Source organism: Physeter macrocephalus, unplaced genomic scaffold, assembly GCF_002837175.3.
Source record: "Physeter macrocephalus isolate SW-GA unplaced genomic scaffold, ASM283717v5 random_201, whole genome shotgun sequence".
In the NCBI taxonomy this organism is placed as follows: domain Eukaryota; kingdom Metazoa; phylum Chordata; class Mammalia; order Artiodactyla; family Physeteridae; genus Physeter; species Physeter macrocephalus.
In genome coordinates, this window is record NW_021145486.1 from 1,473 (window position 1) to 14,962 (window position 13,490).

Genomic DNA, 13,490 nt, shown 5'->3' on the forward strand with positions numbered 1-13,490 from the left:
GTACTTATAAAAACTAAATATGATGAACCTTGGAAGCATGCTGTGTAAAGAAGGCAGTCACAAAGAGCCACATATTGTGTGATTCCAGTGATATGAAATGTCCAAAATAGGCAAATCTATATAGAGCCAGAAAGTAGATTAGTGATTGCCTAGGGCTGGAGGGGTTGCAGGGGAAATGGGAGTGACTGCTATAGGTATGGAGTTTCTTTCTGAGTTGATGGAAATATTCTAAAATTGATTGTGATGATTGGTTGTACAACTCTATGATATACTAAAAACAAGGAAGATCTGTATTTTAAGACATTGTTGGGTGTAAAAATCATGTTTCAGAATAGTAGGTATAATATGCTCCTCTATTTATAAGAAATATATATGGAGAGAGTGCTATTATTATAAACAAAAAAGAAGGTCTGAGATGGTATACACCAAGTGGTTCACAGGGGTTACCTGTAGATGGTCACATTTGTGGATGGCAGGCTTTCACATTTTATTCTATATGCTTTTAGCACTTGCCTTTTTACTAAAAATATGACCTGCTTTTGACATTTTTGAACAGGAAGGAAGGTAAAAGCACGTGGGGTCCCCACTGAAAGCTAGTGAATCAGACCCTAGAGCCCCCTTGCATCACGTCAAAAGAAAGGGGGGCCCAGGAAGTCACGGAGGGAAACAGGAGATGGTTACACAGGTTCTGGAATGTCAGAGCTGTGGTGGAGTGGTCTTCTCGGAGGGAGAGCAGGACATCAAAGCCTGGGCCCTTCTCCCTCTGATCCCAGACAGGGCTGGGAGCCTACCCTGGGACAGAAATTGTTTACGTATTGCCTAGGTGAAAGATTCACACATAGTGAACTTAGGGTCCAGAATGCAAAAAGTACAGCAAGTATGCTATACTGCAGCCTCCCTCCCCCCAGCTCACCTCGCAAAGCAGCCAGAGGCCTCTAACTCATCTACACAGTTGGACATTACACACACAGTTCTTTTACTGTATACAAAAAGCCACCTCCTTCATTGTAGAGCTTCACAGTACCCCACGATGTCACATGGGTGGCCATGTTCTACTAACAGGCCCCAATTAACGGACATTTAGATGGCTTCTGAGCGCTTGCTTTTACAGGTCTACAGTCTTTTACCCAAACCACTGAAAGTCTTTTAGAATCCAGAATATATTTATACTTAGAAAGGCAATTCAGTGCATATTCCATATATTATGAAACACCCTAGTAGGATCTAAGGCAGCGCCGTGCAATCAAACACATTAATATTTCCACCGCAAACATGTATGATAAATGGAATTAATAAAGACTATAAATGGTCTTGGCAGGTTTTGATACCAAATGAGTTTATGCCAATCTAATGGGAAGACTCCCACGTTTCAGAACTTTTTGGCTTTCGGAATTGCAGATGAGGCTTTGCGGAGTTCAAAGAATGCTGCCATGAATAACTTGGGACACATATAATTTTGCAAGTTTACAAGTATATCCATACGATACATTTCTAGGAGTGGAGGCTCTGTTCATTTGTGATTTTCATAGATTTTGTTAGAATAATGACCATTTATCTTCCTTGCCTGTAAGCTGCTGTACTTTATGGTTTTCCAAACACTTGTACTTTTGTCTGTTAATTTTGGGGGCAATGAAAATTCTTCCTCCCTCCCTCTCTGCACAAAGCTAGACTTAGGGTCTCTGGGAGCCAGGGGAGCCGAGAGAGCCTGAGCTTTGCTGTCAGAGACAGCAGGACCATCCCCTTCCACCAGTGTAACCCTGAGCAAATTTCCGGTATCCATCCTGAGCTTCCATATCCTTTTCTGTAGACAATCTGCCTCCATGACAGTCCCTCTCCACTTTCCCACCAACCTGCTCTCTTCTCTCCTGTCTACCCCCAACCCCAGGGCCTGGGCTTTGCCCTCTCTCCCAAAGGAAAAAGAGTCCAGGCCAACAGAAAGAAAGGTCCACAGGCTTTTTAATGGTGTGATGGCTACTTCCCTTCCGAGACCCGATCTAATCATGACAGGGGCTTTCAGGGGGTGCGGGTCGGGGGTGGACAGGTGCAAGGTGGGCAGAGGCCATGCAGTGACTAGGAGGGATGGGGGAGGGTGTTACATTCTTTTTGGCATGTAAACATTCTTCAGTGGCTTCCCCAGGGGGAGGGCAAGGGCAACTCTCTGCCCCCTACCCCATGGCCACCAGGGCTGGTCCCCGGAGCTGAGAAGACTGAGCAAGCCAGGCCCCTGCGAGGATCTGGGAAGGGGGCAGCCCACGTGTTTGGGGCCCGGCTCCTCGCCTGCACCTTCTTCGTGCACAGTGCGGCTGGGGAGGGGAGGCATGTTTTGGGGTGAGCAGACCTGCATCCGAGCCAGTGACACAGGCTGTGGTGATGAGGAAATGCTGGAGGGGTGTGGTGGTGGTGGTGTGACACTCTTTTATAGAGAAGGCGCTCAGGACTGGGAAGGCTTGGTGGCAGGGAATGGGTGCCCAAGGGGGAAGAAGCTGCAGCTGGGGGTGGGGGCACTGGAAGGTGTGGTTTCCTCTGCCCTGGATCCTTCTGAGGGAGAAGAGCAGAGTCAGTCCCCTAGCCCCCTCGCACACTCGCCCCTTCCTCTCCTCCCCCCACCTCAGTGACATTCAATGACGCAGAGGCCTGAGGTCAGTTGGGAGCCCTAGGGAGGTCCGGAATCCCAAAGGCAGACAGGGTTTTGTGTCTCTGCCCAGCTCCAGTGCTGGGTGAAGCTAGAGGGTGGGATGGGCCTGGGGCTCTCTCAGGCCGCCCCCTTTTCCCTCCCAACACCAAACCAGGGTGTTGTTGGTCCTGGGGCAGGGGTGAGGCTGGGGGCCCTACATTCACAGTTCGGTTGGTGGCAAGGAGCAGGCCCAGGACCTGGGCACCAGGGGTCATGCCCTGGTCCCCACCTGGCACGAGCTGATTGTCATTCGGAGAAGCTCTAGGTGGGAGGGAGTGGCCCTTCCTCCACCCCCTCTGCTGGATCCAGAGGGCAGCAGAGGCCTTGGGAGGGTCTCGGGTTGACAAAGAGGGCTCTGTCCGGAGAGGTTTCCTGAGTGTTCTGGGAGCTTCTGCGTCAGCATAGGGTGAACCTCGAAGGCCATCCACCCTGGAGTCCTCCCCTGGGCTGGTCTGCAGAGAAACCACCACCTTGGCATACAAGCAGCTGCCCAAGCTGCCGACTCTCCATCAGGGGCTTCAGCTGGCACCACCAGGCTTCTCTCGGGGCAAATTTCCTCATGGGCATCCTTCTAAATGATGGTGGCTGGATGCTGCCAGATCACTAGGGCAGGCTGGGACCTTTCTTCCTCTTCCCTTGGTTGTCTTGCCTTGCTCTCTGTGACCCAGGGAAGAACAGAGGGGCCGGGCCAGGGGGCAGAGGCTGTGTGTGCTGAGGATGGAGAAGGCCTGCAGGGGACCTGTCCCAGATAGGCAGGGTTGGCTATCCTTTCTGCAGCCCCTTGGCCCAGATGTAGGCAGTTGAGGCTGATGATGAGCTGGGATGAATTATGCAGAAGCCAGACCCAGGAGGAGGCCCCATATCCATTCATGGAGCAGCAGAGGCCTCACCCACCGCAGGGACTGCTCAGCTGCATGGGCTGGGATTAGGACAAGAGGGGACAGGCTGAAGGGTGAGCTGGAGGCGGAGGGGACTGGGGCTGGACCTATCACACAAGCATACAATCTGGAAGTTAAAAGGGCCTTTCTGCCTTGAGTCCAGGGGCCAGCTGTCTGTCTGTCTGCCTATTTCTGCTCTCTCTCCCACTGGAGGAGATGATGGTCTGATCCAGCCTACTCCCCACAGGCAGGAGGACAGGGAGGGTGACCCAGCTAGAACTGAGTCCCTGAATCTCCAAAGGGCCAGTGCAGAGAAGATGATAATCAGCCATTCTCCACCTCCACTGAATTCAGGAGAGAGAGAAGTTGGCTGAAACTGCAGTAGGCAAGATTGAGGTTAGATGGCAAGAAGGAATTCCTGATGGTGAGGGGTCCTGAGCACTAGATCCGGGGACAAAGGGAAGGGGTGAAACCTTTTTTAAAGCCCCCCTCCAACTTCCCATTGGGAAACACTTGCCCAGGAAGGCAGGCCACACACACTTGATGGTTCCCACTGAGGTCCCACACAAACTAAGGGGGAGGGGGTCTTTGCACCCTAGAGGTGCAAGGGAGCACCCTTCCCCCATCACCTGTCCACTGCCTCCTACAGGGGTGTCCAGGATGGTGCTGACTTTGAGGCAGGTCAGACCTGCCCCCTCACACCACAGTAGACCAATGGCTCCTAGGTCTCACCTCCCCAACCCCGGTCTGGCAGCTGAGAAGAGCCCTTTCCAACCACCACAGCTCCCAGGAGACGTGAGATTAACCCCTAGTGGGAGGCTGGAGCCTCCACTTCTGGAATTTGAGGCTGCCTTTCCGAAAGGGTTGGGGCGTGTAGCTTTGGCTGGAAGAGGGTCAGGAGAAGGGAAAGGCGCCGCAGGATGTGTAAGCAGAGTTCCCTGGGGGGACTTGGAGAGCAGCAGAGGCCTGGTGGTGAGCAGGGCGTCCCCATTCGTGGAGTCCTTGGTGAAGAGTCGCTGAGCCTTCCCCGGGGCGTAGGGTGAGCCTGCCCCACCTGAAGGGCAGCAGGGGGAGGGGCGGAGACGGGGAAGGATGGGGAGGCGGACACTCCCCCCGCGGCGCCGCGTCCCCTTCCGCAGGGCCGGTGGGTGGGCGCGGCGTGTGCTGGCGCGCGTCCTCGCGGGTGCAGGCAGGAAGCTGGGGCCGCGGGTGGCGCGCGTCAGGCGCGTAAGGCTGTGCTGGGAGCTGTTCCAGTGTGGCCGGCTGCAGGTGGGGGGCCGGGGTGAGGGTGAGGGGCCACGGAGCGCCGCGCGCGTCATTATCTGGCCCCAGCCCGACCCTCCGCAACCCCCGCCCGGCCTTTGGTTGCGCGCTGAGTCTGGAGTTTCCCTCTGGGTCCTTTCTTGGGGGCCCCCGGGGAGGGGGTGCCTTCAGGCTGGGCCCGGGCCTGCGGGGCGCCCCGGGGTGGGGGGGCCCCGGGCCGGGCCTGGTGCGAGGGGGAGGGGCTCTCTTTGCGCGACAGGGACCGGCTCCGGGGGGAGGCGCTGGGATGGTGCGCGGAGGAGGCGGGGAGGCCGGGACTGCGCGGGGCTCGGGGCCTGGTGCCGGCTTGGGCTCGCCCTGGGCCCGGGCCACGGCCGGTGGGCTGTTTGGGACGGAGGTCAGCAGCAATGGCCGTCCCTGGGTGCTTCTGCAGCTGGAGCCTGCGGGAGGTGGTGCGGAGGGCAGAAGGCAAGAGAAGAGGAGGGCAAAGAAACAAAAAGACATTTTCAGAATCTCCCTGGGCACTGAGCTCCAGAGTCCTGCATCCTCAGAGCTGGATGAAACTGAGGAGACCTTGGCACAGATGGATAAACTGAGGCATGGTGCCCCATCCTCCAGAACGGGACCTCTAAGGGCCACACACTCCCAGGCTGCTACCAAAAGAGCTTGCTCCAGGCTTTCTTTGATGTCTCTGTTTTATCTTTAAAATTCGCATGGATTTTACATTCTACTCTATTATATACCCATGTTTATATTAATATGAATAATGTTTTCTCCCAACTATTCTGGCCTTTATCCTTTGGCCTCAAATGCCCCATGGCACACCAGAGGCTGTGTGTGGGCCCCACTGGCCCCCATCAACCTTTTCCCAAGCCTGGTCTCCTTGGAACCCCTCCAGACACAGTCACTGCAGCCACTCCCTTGAGCCCAGTGACAGGGCTGGGACCTGAGTCAGAGAGACTTAGTTGGGGAGGTGGTGGACAGGGGGTGTGGCTGAGGGTCCTTCCTGAATTATCAATAGCCCTTGGCTCCAGGGAAGCCTCTGCTGATGGAGGCCTTCTGTAGTCACCCTCTGCCTGCCCTGGGACTAGTAGCAGTTTCTCACCTGCTGGTGATGGCTGTGTCAGATGCTGGGGCCGCGCCTTGGGGCCTGTCAGGGGGCTGCTGGGCTGCGGCAGGCGTGGGCATGCGGATGCTGATGGGGCGGGGGATCCGGCTCCGGGTGGCAGCTGCCCGCCCGGCTTTCCTGGGCACCGCGGGCTCAGAGGCAGGCGTGTCCTCCTCGGAGCCTGTGCCTGAGAGCGTCTCAGAGGCACGGCGCTGCTCCTCACTGGAAGAGGATGAGGCCCCAGAGGCCAGGCGCAACAGCAGGCGGCCCTGCCTCTTCTCCATCACCAACCGCGCCAGGTCCTGCTGTGGCCGGGCCCTCTTGACCCACCGCTCTTTGGCGGACAGTGAGCCTGAGGGCTCCGAGCCTGTGTCCTCCTCAGACAGCAGGACAGGGATTCGGCTCCTGGGGCGAGGGCCTGGCATGGCATGGCGACTGGGGGAGATGGTGGCCAGTTTCTCGGGACCCGGCTCCAGCAGGGACGCCAGGGCTGGTCCATCGGCAAGGGCTGGGCCATTGGGCAGTGAGTCTGTGGTCACCTCCAAGGGGCTGCTCCCAGGGGGAGCGGACAGGACACAGCTCACCAGCCCTGATAGGGCAATGCCGTTCTCCAGGTACACGGAGGCCCCCTCCTCCGCAGCCCTTCCATCAGAGGGCACCTCCAGGCCCAGCTCCCCGCCAGAGCTGAGCTCCTCAGACCGGGAGGCTTGTCCACCAGAAGACATGACATTGAGGTGGGTTTTCTCTGCAATGTGCACAAAGGTCCTCTCGACTTTGGTGAAGGGCGAGGAGGTGACTGCCACTCCCCCTGCCCCTATGGTCACTGCCCCAACCCCCGGCCCTGTCCCGGTCCCAGGGGGCTTGGGCTCAGACTTGAGGACAGAGGACAGGGTGCCTGGCTCAGACACGTCCAGCTGGCTGCCAGTGGGCTGGGGCCGTTCGTGCTGAGGAGTGAGGGCAGCCAGAGTGCCCAGGTCAGGTTCGGGGGCCAGGTCGGCAGTGACAGGCGACTTCTTCATGTCGCCAGGGGAGACGAGCACCAGCGTTTTGGAGCCCTCCTCAGGCTCCAGGTCCCCGTCAGCCATGGAGGCTCGGCCCCTGGACTCTTTCTGATCATCGGCCAGCAGCGTGGACGGGGCGCCCTCCTGGCTCCGGTCCGTGCTCCTCTCGCTGCCCTCACTGCTGGAGCCACTGTGTGGCCCCAGCACCTCCCCCAGGGCCACTGCCTCCTCCTCCTCCTCTTCTTCCTCCTCTTCTTCCTCCTCTTCCTCCTCCTCCTCCTCTTCTTCTTCCTCTTCTTCTTCTTCCTCCTCCTCCTCCTCCTCTTCCTCCTCCTCCTCCTCCTCCTCCTCCTCTTCCTCCTTCCCATTCGTTTGAGGCTGAACAGGAGCCAGCGGGACCTGCGGGGTGGCAAGTAGCACGTGCGAGAAGTCCACCCTCCGGACCCTGTTGAGCAGCCGAGCCCGTTCGCGGTAATCGGAGAGATCCTTCTTGTAGTCCTGGTAGGGTAGGCTCAGGGGCACAGCTCGCGGGAGACCATTCACCTCAAACGGGGGCGCCACGGAGAATACCTGCAAGGGGCACACACAGGGACCCACTGAGGTCACCCCCCGCATCCTGGGCCGGAGAAGGCCTGACTGCACTCCCAGGCTAGGAGGCCCATGAGAGTGTGAGTTCCACTAGAGCACATGCTGGGGCTGTTTTGCTCACCGCTCTGTCCCCAGGGCTTAGAATGGTCCCTGGCACCTAGTAAGTGCTCAATAAATCTCTGATGAATAACTGTGTTCGTGCTCCAGGTCCCCTGAGGTCCCAGGCCTTGATCCTGGTGGCTTTTCTGTCTACCAGTCTTCCCTTTACCCCCACTCTTCTGTATCCTATGTGTATCCTGAAACCCAGAGGCAACTCTAGTTCAATCAACAGAAGAAAATGACAACTGCAAGCCATCATAGCCACCATGTAGGAAACCAGGTCCAGAGAGAGGCAGCAAGTGTCTGGGTCAGCCCTCACTGCCTCCTCACAGGGCACAGTTCCTCTGCAGCCAGGAAGCTGGCCACCAGGGCCACCAGAACCTGTCGGACAAGGGCAAAGTTCAGGCTGTCCTCCACCCCTTGAAGTGCAGGCTGGGCCCCTGGAGCTCCAGCCCCCTTCCCACCTGCCTGTCAGCCAGTAATTTTCCAGTCCTCTGTAGGTATGTTTTGAGTCCACACTTCCTCCAAAAACTCACAGCCAGCCTATGAAAGGCAGTTTCTTCTCACTTGATTAAGTTTTACCCTTTGAAGCTTAGTGCAGAGTTCTTGGCAATGTGATGGCATGTCCTTGGTTTTCTAGATTCTTGCCACATCTCCCCTTAGCCCCCTTCCTTCCAGACTCAAAAGGCCTGACCATCTCACCAGGACCTCAGCTGCTGTGTCTTCTCTAGCTCCACGCTTGTCAATCACACACATCCCCAGGCACCCACAATGCACCAGGCCCCATTAGGGCTGACATGGCTTTGTTCCTGGTGGGATGGTACTGATGGTATCCAGCACTTTGTTAGCCTTTTGAACACACAGGGCCTCTGTTTTCCTAAACACAGCCCATGCAGACCAGAAGCCCTGGAGGGGCTCCAACACCTTCAGGTGCCATCCAGACTCTCAGGGAGTCCTGCCAGGCATTCCTCTTGAACATCTGTGTCTGCTGCCCTATGCCCATGGGCACAGCCCTGTCCTGCCTGATGGTTCCCCATCCATCAGCCTGTTTTTTCCATTCTGCATTGCCCATCCGTTCTTCCTACAGCTGCCCAAGTGATCTTCCTGAAACTTAAATCTGATCCCATTTCTCTCAGCTTCAAACCTGCAGAAACCTATGGTGGGTCCCACAGTCCTCAGGGGACAGAGTCAAACCTGCAGAAACCTACGATGGGTCCCACAGTCCTCAGGAGACAGATTCAAACCTGCAGAAACCTATGGTGGGTCCCACAGTCCTCAGGAGACAGATTCAAACCTGCAGAATCCTATGGTGGGTCCCACAGTCCTCAGGAGACAGTTTCAAACCTTCAGAAACCTATGGTGGGTCCCACAGTCCTCAGGAGACAGATTCAAACCTGCAGAAACCTATGGTGGGTCCCACAGTCCTCAGGAGACAGTTTCAAACCTGCAGAAACCTACGGTGGGTCCCACAGTCCTCAGGAGACAGATTCAAACCTTCAGAAACCTATGGTGGGTCCCACGGATCTCAGGGGACAGATTCAAACCTGCAGAAACCTACGGTGGGTCCCACAGTCCTCAGGAGACAGTTTCAAACCTTCAGAAACCTATGGTGGGTCCCACGGATCTCAGGGGACAGATTCAAATCTGCAGAAACCTATGGTGGGTCCCACAGATCTCAGGGGACAGGTTCAAACTTGCAGAAACCTATGGTGGGTCCCACAGTCCTCAGGAGACAGTTTCAATCTTTGGCTTGGCACATGAGCATCCCCACTCCCCACTTGTCCCCACCCCACCCCATGATCTGACTCCTACCTTGTGCTCCAACCTCACTTTGAGCAGCACCCTCTGGTCCCCCACTTACGTTCCAGCAGTTCTCTAAATGCCTCATGCATCTCACACTTCTGGGTCTTTCCCTAGGCAGTTTCCTTTGCCCAGGGGTTCCTCTCACTCTCTCTATTGATATGACAAATTCCTATTCTTCCTCCAGGACCCAGCTAAAACAGCTCATTTCCGCAAAAGCTTCTTGTCCACCCACCAAGCAGACTTCATCACTCTACTTGTTTTCCCACATCCTTCCATTACAGAACCTTCCACCCTCTATTTCACAAGCACGTGTTTACATGGCTCTCTTTCTTGATAAACACCGAGCCTCTTAAGGGTTTTTCATTCATTCATTCATTCATTCAAGAAGTAAGAAGTCCTTGAATGTCTATTGCCTTGGCCGCTGTGTTAGAGGCTGTGAATTTGTGGATCAGCAAGACAGATCTGGGTGCTTGTTTTCATGGAGTGTGAAATCTTTAGATTAGGAAATTAAATGGGGATAATGCATTCTTCACCAAGGCTGTGACCATAAATGAGGTCATGTTAGCAATGAGTCTGGCTTATAGCAGTTGATTGATAAATGTTAGCTCCCTCCCCACCCTGCCCCCCACCTCCTACCCCCACCTTGCTCACTCTGGTTTGAAGATCATTGATTCCTTCCTCAACCCCAGAAACTCCTGGATGCCACACCTGTGGGTAGGGGGCGGAGGGTGGGGAAAGAAGGGGCTCTCCCAGCTGAGGTCTCTGTGCAGTCAGCCCAAAGGCTGATGGAGGGGAAGGAATCCCCAAGGCCAAGATTTGCTCAAGGCTGTGACTTCTCCCCTCCTTAACTGCTGTAATCTTCCTCACAATCAGACCATCAGTGAAGCCTTGATGGAGTGGGGAGGAGTGATGCAAGACAAAATAGCATCAGACACGGGACAGGACCCCAGCACACGCTGGGGTGTGTTCTCATTATGTTTTTATCCTGTCTGGCTCAGAACTCACCCACCCAGCACTCGATACATCCTACCCAGCAGGGATATCCTTCAACCCCACCAAGCCATTCTTTCTCAGCAGAACCTCTGCCTATTTTCCCTGTCCCATCTCAGACACTTTGGGCATCCCTGTTAGAACCACCTTTTCCCCTGCCATCTGGCCAGTTCTTGGATCTCTCAGGAAAAGCCCCATCCATAGGATGGATCCTCTGCTCACAGTGCCCACATTAGATGATCATAGCTGGAACCCTCTCTCCTTTCATCTCAAAGCCCTCCCCTTCCATTACATGGGAGGGATGAGGGATGAGAACTGGAAATCAGGCATCACTGATAATATCAGACTGGGAAACTGAGGCTTGGAGAGAAGCATCAACATGCCCAAGTCACAAAGCACACCACCCAGGGTAGCCCAGAACTCAGAATTCTTTCCACTGCCTCACTGGCCTCCCATCCTCCCACGTGGAGAAACTCAGGACCCTCTGCCCTTTAGCAGAGCTGTGAACCTCAGAGTAGGGACAGGTTTGCCCTAAGGATCACTACCAAGCCCACCCTGGCCTCGGCATGCTGGGTTTTCTATTTCAAAGCCCCTCCCCATCTGGCTCCATGTTGGGGAGGGCCAGGGCTGGGCTCAAGTTCCTCCCTCCTCAGAGAGCGTCCTCCCACACCCTTTCTGGCCTCTGCTGGATGCCTGTGTCCAATGAGTATTCATCCATTTGCCCATGTGATCCTGTGCTCATTCAATCAGCCAGCGGTCACTGGATAGCCTCTGTGTGCTTGGCCCTATAGGCCTGAGGACACCATGGGAGGGGGACAGCAGTGACACTCTCCCAGTCTATCTCAGAGGGAAGAAACAGTGCTGGGTGTCACCAAGCGGAAGTCAGGGTCTGCGGGAGCTCGCACCTTACTGCTCCCTTCCCAGGGCAGTGGCCCTTTATGATTCCAGTCTGCTTATTGTGGTACTCCAGCATGCTTGGCACAACATTACTCGGGGGTGCTTTTTTAAAAAAACAGAGCCCTGAGTCCTACTCCCTAGATTCTGTAGGTCAGAGATGAGGCCCAGAAATCTGTTTCAAAGCTCCCTGGTGAACCGATGGAGTTTGGCCAAAGGCAGATGTGGTGAGGTTGAATAGTGTGGGAGGAGGAGAGGCAGGCCTTTGGAGCTGAGACAGAGAGAATGAAAGCCTCAGCCCTCCCCTGCCTCCACTGAGCCCAGAGCAGCGGCATGTGGCCTCACCAGCTTCAGAAGTCAGCCCAAGCCCGTGTTTACTCCAATCAGCAGGAAAAGCGAACAGAGGTAGACGGACCAGACTCCCAACTGCCCCTGCCACCAACAAAACCGGGCTCTCCTCAGCCTTGACTTCTCTGCTACTGATGCTGGAGACAGGTTACTCCACATACCCCCATCCCCACACAGCGTGCATTGAGCAACTCTCCTGCCTGGACCCTAGCCAGTCCCAGACATCGTGCACTGCACATCAGCCCACAGTCCCAAGGTCAAAGAAGGGGGGTTGCCGATGGACAAGAGGAGTGTGAACTCTGACACCCCGCCCCTCCCTCACTGTAGAGCGGGGAGGGCTTTGTGCCTCTCACAGCAGTGCCCCATCTCCTCCCTCAGCAGCTGCCCAGCGCATACCTCCCATCTCCCCTCCTCCCCAGGGGACCCCCCTCCAATTGCCATAATTTCCCAGACTGAAAATTGGAGATGAGAAGTCAACAGGGTAGCTTCCTCTGCCCACCTCTGCCTTTCCCAGATTCTTCATCTCTCTGTCCGTGTCTCTATTCTCAAACCACATCTGCCAAGCCAAGAGCCCTCCCTCTGCTCCTCCACCCAACACCCAGGGGTGCCACCCACCCCGGGCACACTGGCCTATGGCAGTCATCTGGGTGGAAGGGGTAAGATGACCTGGGAAGGCAGCTGCCTACTCTAGGTCTCTACAGATCCTCCATACTTGACCCTCAGATCTCAGTGTCCCCAGCCCCTCCCTGGCTGCCCCAGGGCAAGGATCTGACAGCATGGGGACATTCTAAATGCTCTGCGGGTCAAGAAATGCAGCTGTAGCTTGCCCTTCTACCCACACACTTGCTTTAGGCCCCGAGAAAAGTATCTTCCTCTTTTGGTGCTGTGGCTGCAGGTTTGCAGGGGTGGGGTGGGGGACAGAGAGAGGGTGAGCCCCCCTCCACTTTCAGCCTCTCTCTCTGCCGTCTCCAAAGTCTCTGCGATCCTCTCCTTCTTTGTGTCCCACCCCTCTCCTTGTCCTAGTTCTCCCTCAACCCACATTCTATCCCTGCATTCCCTTGGCTCTGCACAATCCACTCTCTCACTGATCCCCCTCAACAGACCATTCTCCCCCAAGCCAGGGCTACTTCAGACCTCCCATTAAAGCAGGGGGTGGGGGAAGGCTCCCGTGCCCTTCCCTCCCACAGGGCTCTCTGGCATTCTGGCTTCCCACCCCCAGCACACACTTGGCCTCAATTGTCTGATCCATAGAAAACTGATTAGTGCACCCACCTCCCTACTCCGCATCCCCCCTCCAGCAAGTTGGCGATTTGGAGTCGGCCCCAAAGACCAGAGTCCACCCCCAAAGCCCTCCTGCGGATGAAAGGAGACAGCCAGCTGCCTCGTGAGGGTCTCTCAAGTCCAACTAGGCTGAAACCTCTGGTCCCCTCCCGATCTAGCCTGTCTTAGCGGAGGTAGGAGCGGGGCTGGATCCATTGATCTGGAGTTTGCCCCCCACCCCATCCCTGAGTCAGCAAAAGACTAGACCCTGCTCTCTGCCCAGCCCGGCGACCCCAGAATTGGTTCTGCATCGAATGGTGGGTTAGGAAGGAGAAGGGTGAAAGAAAGCAGGCGAAGTGCAGGTTCCTGGAAGGCGTCTTTAATCAGGATTTGGTAGTACACAAGCTCTCCGGATTGTCTGCATTAACATACAGGGACTTTAAAAGGCACAAGATCCCTCGCACAGCGACGCGTGACGGCGGGGCGCCCCCCACCCCCGCCTGTGCGTGGCCGTGTGCGCGGGGGTGCGTGTCCGTGTCCCACCCCCCTCCCCGGCGGCGCCGCGCGTGTGCGTGTCAGTTTCA

General features: G+C 56.0%; 1 protein-coding gene across 1 annotated transcript in view; it reads right to left on the reverse strand.

Annotated features, from left to right (window-relative positions):
* Positions 1–4,870: 4,870 nt before the first annotated feature.
* The window catches only part of TTBK1 (tau tubulin kinase 1), a 37,300-nt gene continuing 28,680 nt past the window's right edge, over positions 4,871–13,490 (reverse strand). The window contains exons 13-14 of the mRNA XM_007107566.2: positions 5,921–7,494; positions 4,871–5,255 (exon numbers count right to left, since the gene is read on the reverse strand). Of these exons, the coding sequence (XP_007107628.1) occupies positions 4,871–5,255; positions 5,921–7,494 (1,959 nt within the window). The remainder of the gene's footprint in view (positions 5,256–5,920; positions 7,495–13,490) is intronic.